The sequence below is a fragment of the Drosophila melanogaster genome, chromosome X (assembly GCF_000001215.4).
Source record: "Drosophila melanogaster chromosome X".
NCBI classification, from domain to species: domain Eukaryota; kingdom Metazoa; phylum Arthropoda; class Insecta; order Diptera; family Drosophilidae; genus Drosophila; species Drosophila melanogaster.
Genome location: NC_004354.4, coordinates 2714050 through 2732241, shown reverse-complemented (window position 1 = coordinate 2732241; position 18192 = coordinate 2714050). Strand labels below are relative to the sequence as shown.

General features: G+C 53.7%; 7 protein-coding genes across 10 annotated transcripts; 2 read left to right on the top strand and 5 right to left on the bottom strand.

The window, feature by feature from the left end:
- Window positions 1-51: 51 nt before the first annotated feature.
- Window positions 52-2165, top strand: ttm50 (tiny tim 50). 2 transcript variants are annotated; one of them, NM_001316628.1, is made up of 5 exons: window positions 52-452; window positions 525-708; window positions 765-1293; window positions 1353-1476; window positions 1536-2165. In NM_001316628.1, exons 1-5 carry the CDS (start codon window positions 194-196, stop codon window positions 1724-1726), a joined length of 1287 nt encoding a protein of 428 aa, NP_001303557.1. In that variant the 5' UTR covers window positions 52-193; the 3' UTR covers window positions 1727-2165. The 2 variants fall into 2 exon arrangements, with proteins under 2 accessions (NP_001303557.1, NP_570027.1); NM_130671.3 differs by having other exon boundaries at window positions 1536-2025.
- A 34-nt stretch (window positions 2166-2199) lies between these two features.
- On the bottom strand, window positions 2200-4544 carry dwg (deformed wings). Its single transcript, NM_057990.4, has 3 exons — window positions 3979-4544; window positions 3308-3697; window positions 2200-3245 (listed from the first exon to the last, which is right to left on the bottom strand). Exons 1-3 carry the CDS (start codon window positions 4408-4410, stop codon window positions 2289-2291), a joined length of 1779 nt encoding a protein of 592 aa, NP_477338.3. The 5' UTR covers window positions 4411-4544; the 3' UTR covers window positions 2200-2288.
- A 129-nt stretch (window positions 4545-4673) lies between these two features.
- Window positions 4674-5564, bottom strand: vilya. Its single transcript, NM_130670.2, has 2 exons — window positions 5015-5564; window positions 4674-4950 (listed from the first exon to the last, which is right to left on the bottom strand). Exons 1-2 carry the CDS (start codon window positions 5533-5535, stop codon window positions 4758-4760), a joined length of 714 nt encoding a protein of 237 aa, NP_570026.1. The 5' UTR covers window positions 5536-5564; the 3' UTR covers window positions 4674-4757.
- Window positions 5565-5664: 100 nt separating this feature from the next.
- fs(1)Ya (female sterile (1) Young arrest) lies at window positions 5665-7956 on the bottom strand. Its single transcript, NM_058145.4, has 2 exons — window positions 7857-7956; window positions 5665-7799 (listed from the first exon to the last, which is right to left on the bottom strand). The coding sequence occupies exons 1-2, from the start codon at window positions 7896-7898 to the stop codon at window positions 5751-5753; spliced, it is 2091 nt and encodes a 696-aa protein (NP_477493.2). The 5' UTR covers window positions 7899-7956; the 3' UTR covers window positions 5665-5750.
- Window positions 7957-8083: 127 nt separating this feature from the next.
- Window positions 8084-11774, bottom strand: fs(1)Yb (female sterile (1) Yb). The gene is made up of 4 exons (NM_058146.4): window positions 11393-11774; window positions 9117-11333; window positions 8743-9054; window positions 8084-8674 (listed from the first exon to the last, which is right to left on the bottom strand). Exons 1-4 carry the CDS (start codon window positions 11672-11674, stop codon window positions 8357-8359), a joined length of 3129 nt encoding a protein of 1042 aa, NP_477494.2. The 5' UTR covers window positions 11675-11774; the 3' UTR covers window positions 8084-8356.
- A 140-nt stretch (window positions 11775-11914) lies between these two features.
- CG2701 (uncharacterized protein) lies at window positions 11915-14604 on the top strand. The gene is made up of 5 exons (NM_130669.4): window positions 11915-12183; window positions 12255-12415; window positions 12475-13077; window positions 13151-13429; window positions 13492-14604. Exons 1-5 carry the CDS (start codon window positions 12067-12069, stop codon window positions 14537-14539), a joined length of 2208 nt encoding a protein of 735 aa, NP_570025.1. The 5' UTR covers window positions 11915-12066; the 3' UTR covers window positions 14540-14604.
- CG2694 (uncharacterized protein) lies at window positions 14588-18163 on the bottom strand. Of its 3 annotated transcripts, none has more exons than NM_166950.3 (7): window positions 18005-18163; window positions 17789-17918; window positions 17636-17731; window positions 16962-17465; window positions 16809-16904; window positions 15537-16728; window positions 14588-15476 (listed from the first exon to the last, which is right to left on the bottom strand). In NM_166950.3, the coding sequence occupies exons 1-7, from the start codon at window positions 18110-18112 to the stop codon at window positions 15134-15136; spliced, it is 2469 nt and encodes an 822-aa protein (NP_726828.2). In that variant the 5' UTR covers window positions 18113-18163; the 3' UTR covers window positions 14588-15133. The 3 variants fall into 3 exon arrangements, with proteins under 3 accessions (NP_726828.2, NP_726827.1, NP_570024.1); NM_166949.3 differs by having other exon boundaries at window positions 17789-17954; window positions 18032-18163; NM_130668.4 differs by having other exon boundaries at window positions 17789-18163.
- Window positions 18164-18192: the final 29 nt, after the last annotated feature.

Genomic DNA, 18192 nt, shown 5'->3' with positions numbered 1-18192 from the left:
AGAGCCACGTGCTAAATGTACTAACGCCTGGTGCCGCCTGGCAGTGGACAGTATATAAAATCCCTAACGCCAACGCCGTGCCGGTGGGAAGTTGAAATTTTTGTTGGAATTTTTTATAAGTAAAAAGTCGCTGCCATCCGAGCAGGACTCGTGAACGGCTCTAGGACTCGATATCGGGAAGGAAGGGGGAAGCATGAGCATGAGCATGGCACCGGCCACCGTCCTCCAGTTGCTGCGCGGCCTTAGCACGCCGCGTCTTCTTACCCACATCCACCAGCACCGCGCATTGGGTAATCACTACCACCACTACCACCAACACTACCAGCACCAGCACCACCTCCTCCACCACCAGCAGCAGTACCTCCGACTATTCACTTGCACAGCACTGCCAGCGGCTGCTCCGGCGCTCTTCTCGATCCTGCACACAGCGCGTGGCTACAGCAGCACAACCAGTAAGTGATTCACGGTAGAGTCCTAAACAGTAGAGTCCTAAACATTCATCCTTGGCCACTTTCGTTTCGCAGAGCAGGAAGCTGGAGCCACTGGCCCCAATGATGCGCCCGAGGTCGCACCGAATGCCCCGCTGCTGGCCAAGCTCTTTCCTCAGACCTCGCCGGAGGTGGACAGCAACGCCGAGCAGGAGCGCAAGAAGCGCGAGGAGGAGGAGGAAAAGGAGAACGAGCGTGCCTGGAAGCGCATGAAGCTGGGGTAAGCTGACGCCCATTCAATGCGTAACAGTATTATAACAATACTTCCTGCTGCAGCTTTGCAATATTCGGAGGCAGCGCCGTGGCTGCTGGATTCTGGGCCGTCTACGAGTTCGGCAAGCCCGAGGTGGACCCCAACGGGCAGCCCATCGAGGACGAGTTCACACACAAGCCGCTGGTACAGCAGTATCTGCAGCGGATGTGGAAGAGCATTCACTACTATCAGCGCATGATCCAGGAGCCGTCGCGCGCCAAACTGCTGCCCGATCCGCTCAAGCCGCCGTACGTGCAGCCGCGCTACACGCTTGTGCTGGAGATGAAGGACGTGCTGGTGCATCCGGACTGGACTTACCAAACTGGCTGGCGCTTCAAGAAGCGTCCCGGCGTCGACCACTTTCTGGCCGAGTGCGCCAAGGACTTTGAAATTGTCGTCTTCACCGCCGAACAGGGCATGACCGTGTTCCCCATCCTGGATGCCCTCGATCCCAACGGCTACATTATGTACCGCCTGGTCAGGGATGCCACGCACTTTGTGGACGGCCATCATGTGAAGAACCTGGACAACCTTAATCGCGACCTCAAGAAGGCAAGTCATGCACAACGTATTTTCTATTGCAATCATCTATAAAGAAGGGAGTATTTTAGGTGATTGTTGTGGACTGGGATGCGAATGCCACCAAGATGCATCCGGACAACACATTCGGCTTGGCCCGCTGGCATGGCAACGACGATGATGGCCAACTGCTGGACCTTATCGCTTTCCTAAAGAGTAAGTTGCGCCACAAGTGACATTGAAAGCTAAACACTGACCCTTGCAATTCGCTACAGTAATTGCGCAGAACAACGTGGACGACGTGCGCGAGGTGCTCCACTACTATCGCCAGTTCGACGATCCCATCAACCAGTTCCGGGAGAACCAGCGCAAGCTGGCCGAACAAATGCTGGAGGCGGAACGCATCGAGCAGTCCAAGACCAAGCCAATGGTCAAACAGTGGTCGCGCAACATTCTCGGCCGCTAGGAGGCTGGCCATACCGCACAACCCGTTCCATACGCATACCTTAACCTTCCGCCTGCGCCGGAGCAACAAACACGCCCTGCAGCAGCACACTGGCCATATTTTTCGTCGACTTTTGGAGTAGTTAGTGGGAAGCAGTAGCAGACAGCAGACAGCAGGATTGGGAGGCACGCTCTGTCTTTTGCTCCTTTGGGAAAAGACGAGGCGCATGTTTTTGTTTTATTGAATAACTAAACTTGCTTGTTTTTGTTTTTTGGCAATTTAATCGTAATATTATTATTATAAAGAGACGACTTAACCGTAAAACCAAAAACAAGACATCCATGTGTTTCGTTACGAAAGTGGAGAACTTGCTGTGCGTTATCTAATCACAATTGATGGATAAGAGTGGCTAAACCTGCTGAGATAGTTATCGTGAAAACAAAATTATTTTTATGTATGTAAAAAATAAGTGTCGAATTTTCTTTCAGTTTTTTCTGGAACAAAAATCAGTTTTATTGAACTAAGTGTCTAATCCTTAGCCTAGGCTTACATTCTAGAGCCGCTCCCACGGCTTGGTGGCCGCTCACAGCACCATCACCACTTTGGAGGTGGACACCGGCTGCTCATGAACTTCGGTTATGTGAAGGTTGGTTGCCGATCCACCGGTCGCACCTCCACCGGTCGGACTTCCACCTGTCGCACCTCCGCCTGTCGCACCTTCTGCGCCCGCTTGTCGGCTGGGAGGATTGATGGACTGAACAGCAACGGTGGCCGTCACCGGCGACTCCTTGTTGTGGACGCGCATATGACTGGCCAGTCGCTTCTTTGTGGGAAAGGCCTTAACGCAGACCTCGCACTTAAACGGCTTTTCGCCGGAATGGAGGCGAACATGGGCATTGAGGTTGCTGGTAAAGGTGAAGGCATGCCCGCAAACATCACACTTGTGCGCCTTGACGCCACTGTGGACCATCATGTGCTTCTTGTAGCCCGACTTCTGAGACAGTCCCACGCCGCAGATCTCGCAGGTGAAAGCCTTCTTGCCGGTGTGGCTTATCTTGTGCTGGCGCAGCGAGGACGAATCGTAGTAGGCCTTGTCGCACAGATCGCAGGCGTATGGTCGCTCGCCCGTGTGCGTGAGCTTGTGGCGCCGCAGATGATCGAACGCCGCATATCCGCGGCCGCACTGATCGCAGTTGTAGGGTTTCTTCTCCGCATGAGTTCTCTTGTGCACTGCCAGACTGGAGGTGGTACGATAGAAGCGGCCGCATATGCTGCACTGGTGCGGCTTGACATTTGTGTGTGTCAGCATGTGTTCCTTGTAGTTGCGTAGGTGCTTCAGACGCTTGCCACACTCCTCGCACTCGTATTGCTTCTCGTCCACGTGGGAGCGCATGTGCTGGTTGAGACGGCACTGCTGGCGGAACGCCTTCTGGCACACGGTGCACACGTACGGCAGCGCCTCGCCAGCGGTCGGCGGCGCTGAGTCCAGCGACTCCTCCAGGAAGTCCTCATCTTCGCAGACATCCTCCGCCTCCGGCAGCTGTGTGTAGGTGAATGGAGGATAAATGGTATTCTAGTGCAATATAATTTGACCTTTCTCACCAGATGCTCCTCGCGCCCATCCCCCTCCAATTCGAGGGTCTCCTCGCCGATGACCTCGTCAATGGCTCCCTCGGCGGGTATCACAATCATCTGACAGTCCAGTATGGCGTCGTGGGCGCCGGAGTCGTTCATCACCTCGAACTCATCCTCCTCCGTGACGATCGTTTCGAACTCATTCTTAATGGTCACATACTCCACTTCGGCGGGCTGAAACTCATGCACGCTCTCCATAGTGATGTGTTCCTCCTGCTGGTCGCCCGACTGTGCCAGCTGGTGCTCCTCCTCCGACAGCTCGTCATCCTGATCCACCTCCTCGGTGAGAAACTCCTCCTCCTCATCCACGGTCATCGCGAAGATGCGACGATCCTCCTCTGCTAGTTCTTCATCCAACTGCGGATGAAGAAGGTGTTATGGTTTTACTTTGGAGTTAGACTTGATGAAGCCCATCTCCTATTTAGACGTAGTGTCACCAAGAGCAGACAAGTTATCCATTGTATGGAGGTACAGGTTGCACTCCTTTGGCACCGACCTACCCTACTACATCCCAAAGAGCCACAATATAAGTGAATCGATTTGAGTGACTGGTGCCCGCTGTGAGCAATCGTTAATCCTCTATGGGAGTGGACAAGAACCATTGCATTCCATTGCACCGTGAAGTGATAGATACTTACATTGGCGACGTTCTCCTGCTCCTCGTTGAGCATCTCGATCATGACGTACTCCTCGGTGGAGTCGAACGCCTGCTGTTGCTGGTCGTGCTGCTGGCTCTGGTTGGGGCTATGAGTCTGACTCTCGTGAAAGCTGGAGCAGCGCGCCTCGTCCAGGCCCAGGCGGAGCAGCTCGTCCGAATCGATGACCATGCGCTTGAAGTTGAACGCCTGTTCCAGCAGCTGCAGGCAGTGGAGGCAGATGTGCTGCGGCATGGCGGCGCCGTCTTGCGGCTCGAACGAGAGTCCCGTGCAGTAGTTTAGCATGCTGGCCAGCGTGGTGCTGCCCTCCGAACCCAGATCGATCTCCTCCTGCAGCGGCTTGTGCAGCTTGCAGGCACGCGTGCACGTCCGGCAGTTGAGCACCACTACCTCGGCGATCTTGCTATTCATCATGATGTCCTTATCCGCTTTCCCCTGTGGTTCTTGTCGGACAGCGCCGGATTTGCCGCTTTTATGACGTTTCGCTCTTCTACTTCTTGCAATTCAATTTTTATGCGTTTTTAGAGCAGATGCTTATGCGATATTATCGGTGCAGCAGTCATCGATGGATTTCGATTAATCGAATTCACTTTCAACACTTCTGTTATCCTAACGAAACTGTTAATTGAAACTTAACGGTCGCTGTTAACTTAGCAGTTTATTATTTTAAAGCTTATGACACCATTTTATTGTTTTAAGCTGATTATTTACAAAAAATATATACTCGGTTGTAAAACAGAGCTTTACCTATCAGCACTAGCTCACAGATCGAACGAGTTGTTCGGCGGGTGTATGAAGCTGGTGATTTGCTGCCGCTTTGCTGATTCCGTTGATCGGCGTCGACTGGAGGACTGTGTGGCTGTTCCACGGCCACGAGGACGTCCGCGCGCCGAGCGTTGGGCGGATGACGAGGATTGCGAAGTCAGCGAGCGGCTTCGGTAGGCCTGGGCCATCCTAAGGCGGGTAGAAATATAATGCATTAATGGGAACTATTTTCAATGGAATCCAAATGTCGCACCGATGCATTTCCGCCTTCCGATTGGCGACTTCCGCCTTAATGTAGCGCGACCTCTGCATCAGCTTCTTGCGCTCCACGCGCAGCATCTGCGCCTCCAGGAAGCGTTTCTGGCACACGGACTTGGCCACCTCGATGTCCTTGAACAGCTTATCCATCTCCAGTTCCTTCCTCTCCTTGTACTTGTCGAAGTGCCGATGATTGCCGCGCTGGAACGTCTCCACAAAGTCGTTGCCGATGGTGAAGGGCTCCGGATGGAAGAGCTGCTTGAAGTGGTTGGGCATCGAGTTGGTCAACTGGCGGCCGCGCACGCTCCGCCGACAGGTGGAGCATTCGAATATGGGCGCGTCGCTGGGCGTGCGGCCGGCGGAGACCTTGACGCACCGCTCGCAGAACACGTGATGGCAGGCGAGCAGGAAGAAGGTGTGCTTCTTATCGCAGAACAGGGCGCAGCAGCTGTTGCAGTGGATCCACAGCTTGGACGCCTCCGGCTCGACAGTCTGACCTGCTTGTGATTTCGCCATGGGCGCTCCGTTAAGCTTTTCGATCTTGTGCGCAACTAATTAATAACAGAATCAATAGATAGAGTTGGCAGCTCTGAATGAGACGAGCTAAGCTCCTGGACCTGCCAACTCCTGCTGCGCATAACGGTTAATGCAAGACCAAACATTTATTAAACGATAAAAAAAAAGAAGAATTTCACAATTAAAACACAGATTCGCAGGCAAAAGCTTAAAACCTACTGGCGACGCATGCGCTCGATGGGCTCCCTGGGCCGGATGCGGTAGCGCTTCGAGGAGCTGGACGGCGACAGCGGGCTACAGTACTGGCTGTCCAGCGTCTGAGTGCGCTTTCTCTTGAGGCACTGCTGGTCCTCCATGGAGGAGTCCCTTGCACTGGGGCGCACCAGGGATCCAGCGATGGAGGCGCAGCGACGGATGAGTGAGCCCGAACCAGCGTTCTCCTTATCCGAATCCCTGTCCCTGTCCCTGTCCTTTTCGCGTTCGCCGCGCAAGCTGGCCGGCAGTCGCATCATGGAACTCATCAGCGACCACAGGCGACCGGAGTTGGGCGCCTCCAGCTTTTTGTCGTTGCACGTGGAGGCGTTTGTGGGGCGGAACACCTCGTCCTCCTCTTCTGCGTCCACGACCTCCGGCTCGCCCACATCCTGCACGCCGCTATAGACCCTCTGCTGACGGCATTCCCGCAACGGAGGACGCACCCTGGGTTGCTGCAATGGCGGCGAGATCAGGGCCATCACCGCCAGCCCCTTCTCCTTCGGCTTATCCTTCTTGGGCGAAAACTCGCCGCTCAGCTGGCGCGGCACAATCGCCTGGCGATGACGACGCTCTGGAATTTCCGGCGTTCCCGGTTCCGGCGTGAAAAACTGGTCCTTGGTTTCATCGCCCTCGCCATTCGATCGCATCTGTTGGCTGCTCTTGGGCGGCGTCTCGAACTTGATCTGCTTCTTGTTGATGCCGGCACCGGTGACACGGATGGGCGTTATGGCCGGCACGTGGCACACTTCCGCTGATTCCGAGGTGGAGCGTATGATCTCGACGCTCTCGCATGAGTTGTACACCGTGGAAGAGGTCTTCTGTGAGCTGGAGTTCGTCCGCGTGATGATGATCGACTCGGTGGTGAGTTTCTGTGCGGACAGCAAGAACTGCCGCTTGCATAGATCGGCATTCCGCGAGGTGCTGTAGCTGGAGCTGCTGCCGCTGTTGACCTCCGAGGCGCTGGACTCGCTCTGGGTGCGCCGCATAGCTGGCGAGAGTCGCAGGTCCAGAGCGGACGAGCCTGCTGCCTCGTGCGAACTGTGCTCGCTGAGATCGAGGCGCACGCGACGTTGCACCACTGCGGATGGTGGCTGGTGGACCATCATGCCGCCGTGCTCGACGAAGGCCTTCTGAATGCTCTTGGACATGACCTGGCGCAGCGGCGTTGCGGCGCTCATCTTGTTGCGGGCGCCCATTTTCCAGGCGCGCTGCTGCAACGGCTGCTGCTGCTGCTGCTGCTGCTGGACGGGATTGCTTTCGGGTGTCGGACTGGGCTCCTCGTGGTAGATGCTGGACACGTGGCCGCCAGTGGAAGCATTGAAGGTAATCGGCTCCTTGGGCTTGGCGAACACGGACTCCACGTGCAGTGGTGTGGACGTCGAGCGTATGACCTTGCCCTTCTCCATCGTTTCGGACGGATTCACGCCCAGTTGGCCAATGGAGCGACGAATGGAGCTGTTGCTGAACGACGACAGGTTGCGTATGGAGGAGACGCTGTCGCTGATGAACTCCTCGTGGGTGACACGGCTCTTGGCCTTCCAGCGCATGTTGATCAGTGAAATGGGCGTTACGGACGGCGACGTTTGCGTTGAAATGGCGGTGCTATTCGCTGCCTTCTTTAGCGTCGCCTTCGATGTCTCCGTGGCGCCGGTGACATCAGTGCAGCTCTGCTGCTGGTCCACGCACTTGCTGAACTCCCGCAGGTCATCGACGCGCGTGTAGTTGCGCTGGCACTTGCGGCATCGCAGCGGCAGGTGGCAGGTCTCGATGTGGGCCAGCAGCTCGCCGTGCATCTCCTCGCGCAGCAGCAGGGGACGCCGCTCGCAGATCGGACAGAACACATAGATGGTGGTCGCGCCGGACTCCATTTGATGGCGATGCTCGATGATACCGCCGCCGGCAGACCTCAATCCCAATGGCTCGCGCACAGCAATGGCGTGCGCTTTGAACTGATGCTTCTGGCGGCATTTGCCGCAACAGAAGACACGCTTGCAAATGTGGCACTTGCCCTGGAAATCAAGGTGGAGTCACTACGGATGGAACGTTTGGATGCGTTTGGAGCCTACCTCGTCGGGCTGTCGCATGATTAGGACATTGGAAAACGACATTAAATGCGCAAGTTGCGAACTTAACACACATGGACATACACCTTTGCACGGAAATGAAACGGTTCTTTGGCTAGATATGGCAGCTAATCTCTCAACTAGATCTAGGAGATCTAGACTAGGTATATCGATTGTTAGCTATGAACATGTAACAAACGAAAGCACTCAGTACACTTAAAAAAAAAACTCTTGAGCGCATGCCCTTTATTTCACTTTCAAGTTCAAGTTTAAGAATAGCACATGGCAAGATCTTAGCTTGCTCAAATATTTTGAATCCGATGATGTCGAACGATTAAAGCTCACGTTCGATTATCATTAATATTTGTAAAACAATATTTTGAAAAATATTTATATAAATGCGTTTAAATGTAATAGGAAATTGAATTGGTTTTCCGAAGAAGCTGGTTTCTTTCGCAAGAGAATGCTGGCCAGTGGTCAGTGGACAGTGATGAAACTAGAAGCTACATATATGGACAGTCCTTGGAGCTCATCACCATCGCATCGAGCTTGAGCTGGCAGCACTCATCCTGATGCGAGCGAAAGCGATTGATGACGAAGCTGAGCAGGTCGTTGCCCTCGTCGTCGTATATGTTGCGAACGAAGATCGTGCGATGGATGGCGGACTGGACGACGGCGTGGAATTGGCGATTCCGCTTGTTATGCGTGCGACGAAAGAAATCCTTGCGCACCAAATTGCGGGCGTCATCGGGCCAGATGCGATCGAGGCTCTCGGGCTGCAGGCCAAGGATCCTCAAATCCATCGCTTCTCTGGGTGAATCCTGTGACAGAGAACAACAGTTTGCAGTGAATCCATACTACTATCATCTATCATCATGTATGGCCATACCTTGAAGATCTTATCGCAGCTGTACAGCTGGCTGGTTTTGTAGGAAAAACATTCGGTGGACGTGTCCAACAGTTGCACCAACACCATGACATTGCTTTCCACACTGACAATGTGCACCCGCTCGTAGCGGTTGATGTTCTTGACCACCGCCATCTCGCCGGGCACGGGATTGGGATGCATGTGCCGGTTCGCCTCCAGTTCGTAGTGGCGCTGCACTCGCTCGCCCAGATCGCTCATCGGAAAGTTGAGGAAGCGGATCGCTGTGGGAAACTGGTCGCTCAAGCGCACAGCCAACGCAGCTGGGCTGTAGCACTAGAAAATGGAAAAGGATTTAGTGGTGAAGCCTTGTTAGCGATCATATCGAGAGTACTTACAACTAGAACCAAGAACCGAATCAATCCATTTTTGGGATAGTGATCTGGCGGCAGCACCTCGTCCCGCCACATCACATGGCGATACATGCACTTGTGCCTCAGGCAATCCCCGAAAGCGGCCATTTGGTGGCAGAGACTTCTGCTTGTCGGTTGCTCTTCCAGGCGTCGCTGCGAAAGGATTCCCAGCAAATGGCCGGGCCTGGGCAGCTTGTGCTTCATGTAAAAGTCGCACAGCTTCCAGATGTTCTCCAAATCAGTGGGCTTGGCAAAGACCACGGACTGGCCGACTGGGCGCGTCGTTGGCGATTTGAGGTTTGCGTAGAACAGGCTGAAGCGGTTCTTGAAGCGCGCCCACATGCTGGCAAAGCTGTAGTGGATGAGCAGCGGGATCTTTCCGCATTTCAGTCTCGGCACCACATCATCCGTGACCAGCAGCAGGCCACTCGGGGACTGGCGTAGCCACTCGGCGACATTGGAGTAGCACGCCTCCGATACGCAGATATGTGCATTCACCCCAATCGCTTGCAGACTACGGCGGAGTAGGAGTACCTCTGTCGAGTTGGAGCAGACCATAACGGCGGGCTCATTGGCAAAGTTCCTGCGCTCAGCGATCAGCGCCTTCAAATGCTCGATCTTCTCCGGCTCATCCGCCACGACTCTCACGTCCAGCTGGACGCCGCCATAGACACTCGCCTCCAAGGCGTCGTCGAAGAGAACGAGGACGTCGGGCATCAGAGGCAGAATGTGCTGCACCATTAGATCGGTGTGCCAAATGCGGCCGGAGACGAGCAGTTGGCACTTATTTTGGGTGAGCTGGAACATTTCGGGCAATCGTTGCAGCAGCTTCATCGTGTCGTTTGGCAGGACACGAACCATGTCGTTCAGGTTATCCAAGGCTATGCACTTCACCGCCTGGGCATCGAAAATGCTCCCGACCGGGTTATGGTTCAGCAGTTGGAGCAACAAGTCCACGCTGGTTAGCAGGATTCCAACGGGCTTTTTGAGCCGGCGAACGATGTCCACCAATTGGGTCTTGTCCCAGTGGGTAACGACATCCTCAAACCCCGACGCACTGCCCAGCAAACAGAGCAACGTGCTCATCCAGCGTTCGATCTGTTTGCCCTGCCCCTGGTTGGGACACACAAAGATGCAGGTAGGTCCACGGCCAACATCTGGCCGTCGCTGCAGATCCTCGTGGCTGCGCTGGCACACGGTGGGCAGGTAGGACCACGTCTTCCCGATCTGTAAGTTGCCCACAACTAAAACGGATTTACCCAACGAGACATGTGGCCAGGCGAATCTCTGGACCGCCCGCGCTCGCGACCTAGCCACACCCATCTGCTGCATGGCCCGCCTGATGATGGTGCTTATGTCCGGCGCTTCGGTCAAACCGTAGCACGGCACGACCGCGTGGCGACTCCAGCCGAGAACGCCATAGTTGTTGTAAGTTATTCCCCCTGCAGAAAAGGGAACCACTGCTAGAGAGGCAGGTGAATCCTTCACAGTTCGAATGGAATCCAGCGAAGTGGTGTCGATCTGATGTCGATAATCAGAAGCGGAGGCACTGGACACCGGTTCTTCAATGCTAACAGAGGGAGGAGGCGGCAAGTTCATGTTTTTGAATACGTTTTGCACCTTAAACGACTTTACGAGCTCTTGAAACTCGGCGTCCAAAGACTTCGTTGGATTTTCAGTAACGAAAGGAGAGTAGACAGGAGCATTGAACTTAGCAGCAGCTGGAGAGGATTCGTCCACTGCCGCCGAATCAGTGCTGCCCAACTCAAAAGAAGCCAGGAGCTTTACTGTAGCATCCTCCACGCTTAAATTTATCTCTTGCTCCTTATTGTCGTTTGGGATTGTCGCTGGAGTTGCAGCACTTAGCAGGACATCCGCCTCCGCCTTGTAATCCTCCGATGATGTCGGCGGCGTATTCTCCTTTATTTCATAAAGCTGCATGGAATTTAGGGCATCTACTTTGAGTGGCATTCTTTGCTGGACGATCTCCGGTTCGGTCTCTCCCTTGCCTTCTTTTTCATTCTCTTCGTCGCACGGAGTTATGACCAACATCTCGGCGTTTCTCGCCGATATGCTCAGCCACTTCAAACGCTCCTCGAACTTGTTCAGTTCCGGCAGCGTTGTGTGGATCACCAGGTTCGCCTCGACTACTCCAAGATGCTCGAGCATGCCATCGCAGAGAATTAGAGCTTGGTTGATGTACTGGAAAGAGGATAAATAACCTCCGCTGATGTAATGTTAGTGATCCGATTCAAACTCACCCCCTTGGACCAGAGGAGCAGCACTTGACCGACCATTGCCCCATGCGGGGGCAGGAGAATAGTGTTGACATCCCGCTCGGCGAGCTCAAATTTCAGACGCTCGGCCTCGAAATTCTGCTGACATATCAGAATAGTTTTTTCTGTGTTCGCCTCCCTTTTCCGCAGGGTGTGCGCGAGAAAGTCGAGGGAGGCTGCTCCGGATTTCGGACTGGCGTACGTGAAGGTGGTTCCCCCGGACACCACCTTGAAGCTGGGCACTTGCAGATCTCCAATTGGCTCCATGCTGCGCCTAATATATGTACGGCTAGCAAGGTCACGTGCAGCGCTTTGCCAAGTAAATAAACAAATCGCGTACTAATGGCTTTTTTATCGCCTTCCACTTGAGCAGAGAGAAACTCCTTTTGGTTTGAAAATTTTAAACCAACTGAATTCTTTCGACACTTAAGCTTCAAGTTCGATTACTACTCAATATCGATAATCATCGAACCACTCTGATCGTCTGGCAACTCTTGTTCACGCACCTTATGACATTACAAGCTGAGCCTGCGTGCGCCACCTTATCAATGTGCTGCCACCTTGCATCGCACGAAATTCGCTAGTTTTATTGAATTTTGTTATTGAAGAAATACCCTAGCAACAATTCGAGAGTGTTGCCAGCCAAAGGGGGGGCCGACATGCTGGACAACGACACCAGCAACAACAACAACTGCAACCCACAGAATCTGCCACTGGACGAACTCAAGTTTGCACTTTCCGGCAAGGATGGGGTGCGCAGGAACGTTCCGGCGCTGGTAAGTGGACATGTTGGTGCACCTCCGGCGAGATAGTACTATGCATATGTGTTTTTTTTTTTTGTGGACAGGACGAGCACTGGGTGCAGCGCGAGAAGCCCTTTGCCAGCTATTTGTGCATGTTGAGCTCCTATGGACGCCTAAAATCCGGAGCTGCACTGGAGGAATGGACCTTCGCGGCGAACAATTTCCGTGGGGACATGGAGTTCCTGCTGAGCCTGACGCAGCACGAGTAAGCTACATCGTGTTGCGCTCAGTATACCGAAGACATTAACACTTGATCCCCGCCAGATTCTGGTCCTACATGGTGTACGATGAATCGGCCATGGCGGCCGTTGTCACATTCCTGCAGCGCGCTAATCCCTACTACAGACAGACAGATGTCAGCCGGGACAAGGAGTTGGACCAGGCCCATCTGCTGTACGGACAGCTGCTCGATCTCGTCGTGCGTCTGATAATGCGACTGTGCACCGGTAAGGAATCGGACTCGGAGTGGATTAGCCCGAAGCAACACGGCAGCCTGCTGTACAGCAACTACCTGATCTCTGTGCCACTGCTCTTTGATCTGCTCATCGCTGTTGGCGATGCGGAGCCGGAGAACGTGGAACTGTTGCGCCAGATCTTCGACAAGGTGCTGGAAGTGCAGCCGGAGTACCAAAAGGATCTGAAGGAGGCGCTGATCTTCTACGAGAGCGCTTTCCTCAGCATGCAGATCCAGGTGGAGAACGAGGGCTGCGAAGGTGCTGGCGGCGGGGCGTCTCTGGACGTCGACTTGGAGACGCCCTACGACGATGTGGTGCTCTTCGCCATGGACTGCGCATACACGCTGCGCCTGCTGCTGCTCCTCTGTCCCCAGCTATTGGAAACCATCGAACAGCTGCGTTTGGCCCCAAGGTTATTATCATCATCATCATCATCAGCATCCGTGGTCTGTGTGATTCTATTGCCTTCCCTTTCGTATTCGCAGCATTGCCAATTTCTATGACATGACTGTGCCCATGTTGTACAAGAACATCTACTTGGTGAACCCGGGTGCGAGTTCGCTGCGCTGGCTAAATGAGACGCGCCAGCAATATATCTTCATCGTTCGTCGCGTGGTCAGCCTGCAGATGGAGTCGGGACGGGGACAGCAGCTGGTGGAAGTGATGCAGGAGTGCCTTTCCGCCCAGAACTTCGTTGTGGACTACCAGCGGCAGTTTCCGCTGGAGCACGACATGAAGCTGCTGATCCAACGTTGCCCAAATATGTGAGTTGTCTGCCTTGCTTAGTGGCCAATGTTATTCTTATTCGCAATCTCTGCATCGCTAGCAAGAACTACGAGGTGGACTTCGTGGTGTCCGGTTATCAGAAGGCACTGGCCAGCTGCCCCAACGGCATAATGGCCGACGATATGGCCAGTAACGGTGTCCAAGTTACGGGGAACGTCCAGGACGAGGAATTCAAGAACGGCGACTCCTCGCGCACTTCTCCACAGCCGTCGCCGACGGCCAACGGAACGACAAGGGACATTGACTTGGAAGTCACCGCCGTGCTGGAAGTGCTGCCCGATCTGGGCAGTGGCTTCATAAGGCGCCTCCTCATCCGCTACGATAACAGCGAGCAGGTCATTGCCGCCATTCTGGACGACAATCTGCCGCCGGATCTAGCGCAGATGGACCGACAGGAGGTGTACATTCCGCCCGACCCGCAGGACAAACAGCAACGCCAAACGGGCCTGCGACACTTCAACGTTCACGACGGCGATCGCTACGACGTGCTGACGCGGGACCAGCCCGAGTGCATTATCAAGCAGGGCAAGGGATTGCCGGGAGCGCCACGCAATGCGGAACAGTTGCTGGACGACAAGCGCGACCTGAAGCAGCTAAAGGAGCGCTACCAGAAGTACGCCATGGTCGAGGAGACCACGCTCGAGAGGGGCGAGTATGACGACGAGTACGACGACAGCTACGAGGCTCAAAACGAGGGTCAAGCGCCGCCTGTGAGTCTGCTGCGCGGAAGGCTCCAGGAAGCCGCCTCCAGTTCGGCGTACAACGCACAGGATGAGCTGGAGAACGACGACGAGGAGAGCTCCGGCGGCCATTCGGACCCGGAGCCGTCGATGCGCACCAACAGAGACTTTTGCGAGAATCCAGAGGTGATACGCGCCCGCTACGAGCAGCGCCAGTTATCCAAATACGGCCAAAAGAGTGGTGGACATGGAGCGAGTCCCTCTGTGGTCGGAGCACCCAAGGGCCAGGGGCAGTCCCAGCAGACGCAGCGCAGTCGTGGCCAAAAGGAGGCCCACAAGTCCACTCGTGCCAATCATAATCGCAAGGCAGGAGCAGCCTTCAAGCGCAGCAAGGGCATGATGGGTTAGGCGCAGCGCAGCTCGATAGAGGGGATTTAGATTGAAATAAAATTATCTAAAATTGGTGTATCTGTATTTGCATTTGTATAATTGTCGTTTTCATTTTTGGGGTGCCATTAACAAGAAGTTGGCAAACAGAAAATTCTCACAAAAACAAACAAACAATGCCTTCCATTTCTTCAAACATGCGACTATGATGGTTTCTCATATTAAATTGTTTTGATTTCTCATTTGATTCCGTAGAAAAAAAACAGCGACATGCTATTTCAATAGCCACCAGCGTTCCGACGAGACTTACTGTAGTAGTATTCACATGTAATTTGTTAGTTAAACATAAAAGTATATACTAGTTAACACGTAGACTAGCTGACGAACGCCTTCTCGGGATTCTGGGGCTCCGTGGAGCCCCCCATCCCATATAGCGCCATTGTACAGGTTATAGAAGTTTGTATAAAATGTAGGTAGGTATATAAAGTAGGTCACAGCGTGTTCGTTTTCACTGGAGGCTGCTCCATTTTGATGGGGCCGCCTTCCATGGTTGTTCATATAGTACTTATAAAATATATTCTTCAAGTTGTGTGCTAGCCGCTAGACAGCTGCCAGCTATTCCGTGGCGGCTGTCATCTTCGCGAACATTTCGTTGAGTAGCGCCATCTTCGAGGAGTGTGTGACGCCCCCCTCCGCGCCCAGCTTCAAATACTTGTCACGGATGAAACACTTGAACGGTGTCATCGTCCGATCGGAACGGGCGCCCTCGTGCATGTTCGCCTTGCTAACGGGCTTCACGCTCACCTCGAACTGGCAGTAGTAGCAGCGTATGTTGTACGATTTCAAGTCGGCCAAGCCGTAGGAGGAACGGCTGCACATGCTGCACGTATACATGAAGCTAGCTATGCACTCCATGAGGGCGGGCACCTCCGGAAAGGCCATCTTCGCCTGGTAGGTCCTGAGGAATGGGCACAGATAAGTGATGACACATTAAATGTATAGAAAGTAATGATCTTACCATCTGCGGCAGTTGTCGCCGTGACCCAACTCCCGGTTGAACAGGAAAGCCGCCACATGGCACATCTCGTGCAGCAGGAGATAGATAAGCTCGGCCGCAGTGTCTATGCTGTGCAGAAGCAGGATCTGTGCTGTGCGCCTGCCGGAGGCGTCGAAGCCAAGCTCGCATTTCCAGCGCTTCTTCATTGCGTGCTTCCAAACAATGGGCACCTGCAGGCCACAGTGGAAGACCGCGTGATTGAACATGTTGAACAGAACCTTGGCCAGTGCCACCTTAGATTGCTGGAAATTGGTCCGCCGGAAGGTGAGGGCCAGCGGATGGCACATGTTGAGCGAGACTGACGGTCTGAGCGACTGGACGAAACCGTAGAAATGTGGGTGCCGCTCCAGGCGGGCTACACAGCTCTTGTGGCGGCGGCAGTTGGTGGCTAGTTGCTTTTGGCTGGGAAGCTCGCTTAGATCAATGGGCTCCTTGACAGAGTCTGGTGTTTTCTTCTGAAAGCAGTCCAAATTCACCTGGATTATAGAGTCATCCATGTGCTTAGTCTGGAGCTCATTCACGGTCGGTGTGTAGGTATGCGATAAATTCAAGTTGGAGCAAATGGATGTCGGCGTTGTTTCCTGCCATATTCGTGACCTGGCCGATGGAGTAACTGGGCTTGGTGAGGACCTAGGTGATGGATTGGTAACAAGACTGGTCGGTACGTACACATCCATCTCAATATCCCCCCGATCCATATTGTATTCCGACGGATCGAAGAGCTTGCGACGTGATGGAATCAGACCCAAAAACTTGTGCATCTGCGTCTTGAGTTCCTTATCGTCTTCCAGAACGATATTGGGCTGTGGTTTATCCCTAATGATCACGATTTTGCCGCCCAATTCGACATAGACCATCGGAGGTGTTGCCTCCGGCGACGAGCGGCTGCCATCGGGGCTGAAGGCTAAGCTGGTGTTTCTAAAGCTACGCCGTTTGCGCTCCGTCCACTTGAGCTGATCGAAATCTTCTCCCTCATACTCATCGTCGTCGGCATCCAGTGACACCTCGTCGGAGTCCTCCTCGCCATCGCCCTTCGACTGGGAGGAGGAGGAGTAGTCAAACTGCTGGTTCGGACGTGAGACCACAACACGACCACTGCGCGTCACCACGGGTTGATTCGAGGAGATGTTCATCTCGTTCAGATTCTGGTAAGCTGCGTAGTAGCAATTTAGTAAATGGTTTAGCTAGAGCAGGTGCCCCTAAGGTTGCAGATCAATTCGACCTCTTACTCACAAATCTTTTTGGCCAACACATCGCCCTTGGTCTGCGGCGATCTGCGCTTCGCGCCCAGTTTGTGTGTCTTCATGTCGGTTTCAATGGCACTAGGATCTATTGCATTCGCAGTGTTATAATTATTATTGTTATTACTGATTGATCGGCACTCACTGCTGCTGCCCGAATCAAGTGAGAGATCGATGTATGAGGAGTCCTCGGTGAACTCCTTGCGCAGTTCTTCGAAGTCGGAGGAGTTACAGAGCTCGGACGAGTGAAGGAAGCTGCACGCCGTAGCTGAGGAATCATCGGACACTAGTATTATGCTTCCGCTGTCGCTGTTGACGGTCGCAACTGAAGCATTTTGATGGGCTTCCACCTGGGGCTGGGATTGGGGCGTCTTGCACGGCAACTTCAAATGAACCAGTGCCAATTCGGATTGACTGGCCGGCATGGGCGCTGGGTCGCAGCCAATCTGTGCGTTGTCATGGTCCTCTAGTTTCCAGTCCTGGAGCAGGCCGGCCAGAAGGATGTCCTCCGAATTGGCACTTGGCTTCGCGGACATTTCGAATGCGAAATCGAATTCGTTATTTTGTTTGCGGCTTTGACTTTTTTCGATTTGAGGTAGCGGCGTTATTTTCCTATCGTATATCGACACAAATTGCTCGAATGCCAGTGCTGAAAAACAACGGCACGAGAAGCTCTGTAAACGGCAATGTTGACTGATAGCGGGAAAGTTTGAGGCCGGTTATTGGGATGACTTAAAAAGCACAAGCACAGCTAGTTGCCTGCATGAATTTAGCTTGGGCTGCCCGATATCCCATATTCCCATAACCAGACCCACTTACCTTTTTTGGCGTTCGGCTCGTCGTCCCCGCAGCCTGGCCAGAGACGCTTCACGGCCAACTTCGGTGTCTTCCCCTCGCCATGAATGGAACCAGGACCTGCATCATGAAAACGAAATGAAAATGCAGGTGTCAAGTAGATAACATTGTTATTACCTATGTCCCACAGCTTGCGGCTGTGCAGGTTCTGCAATTTTGTGCTCTCCGTGGTGGGCACGTCCTTCTGGCCCTCTCCCGGCGTGGAGGTAAGGAAATCGTCTGAAATCCTTATCAGCGCGCCCGGTATCTGATTGGGTGTGAATAGGACATGGGATTGCGACGCCTTGCACGCGGTTACATGAAATCAACCAAATGGGCTTAGGATTGACTGACCTGGCTGGCGACTGGTTCACATCCTACCTGTACGCCACTATTGTTCAACTGTGCATTCATCCTTTCGTCCGGAATCTTTAACTGCTGTGCAGAGCTCTCGAATGCCATCGTACTGGCAATTTCGCGTCTGTTGCCGCGTTACCTATGTGGCGGTAATAATCGTCTATCGTTTTTCTAATCCTGGCTAG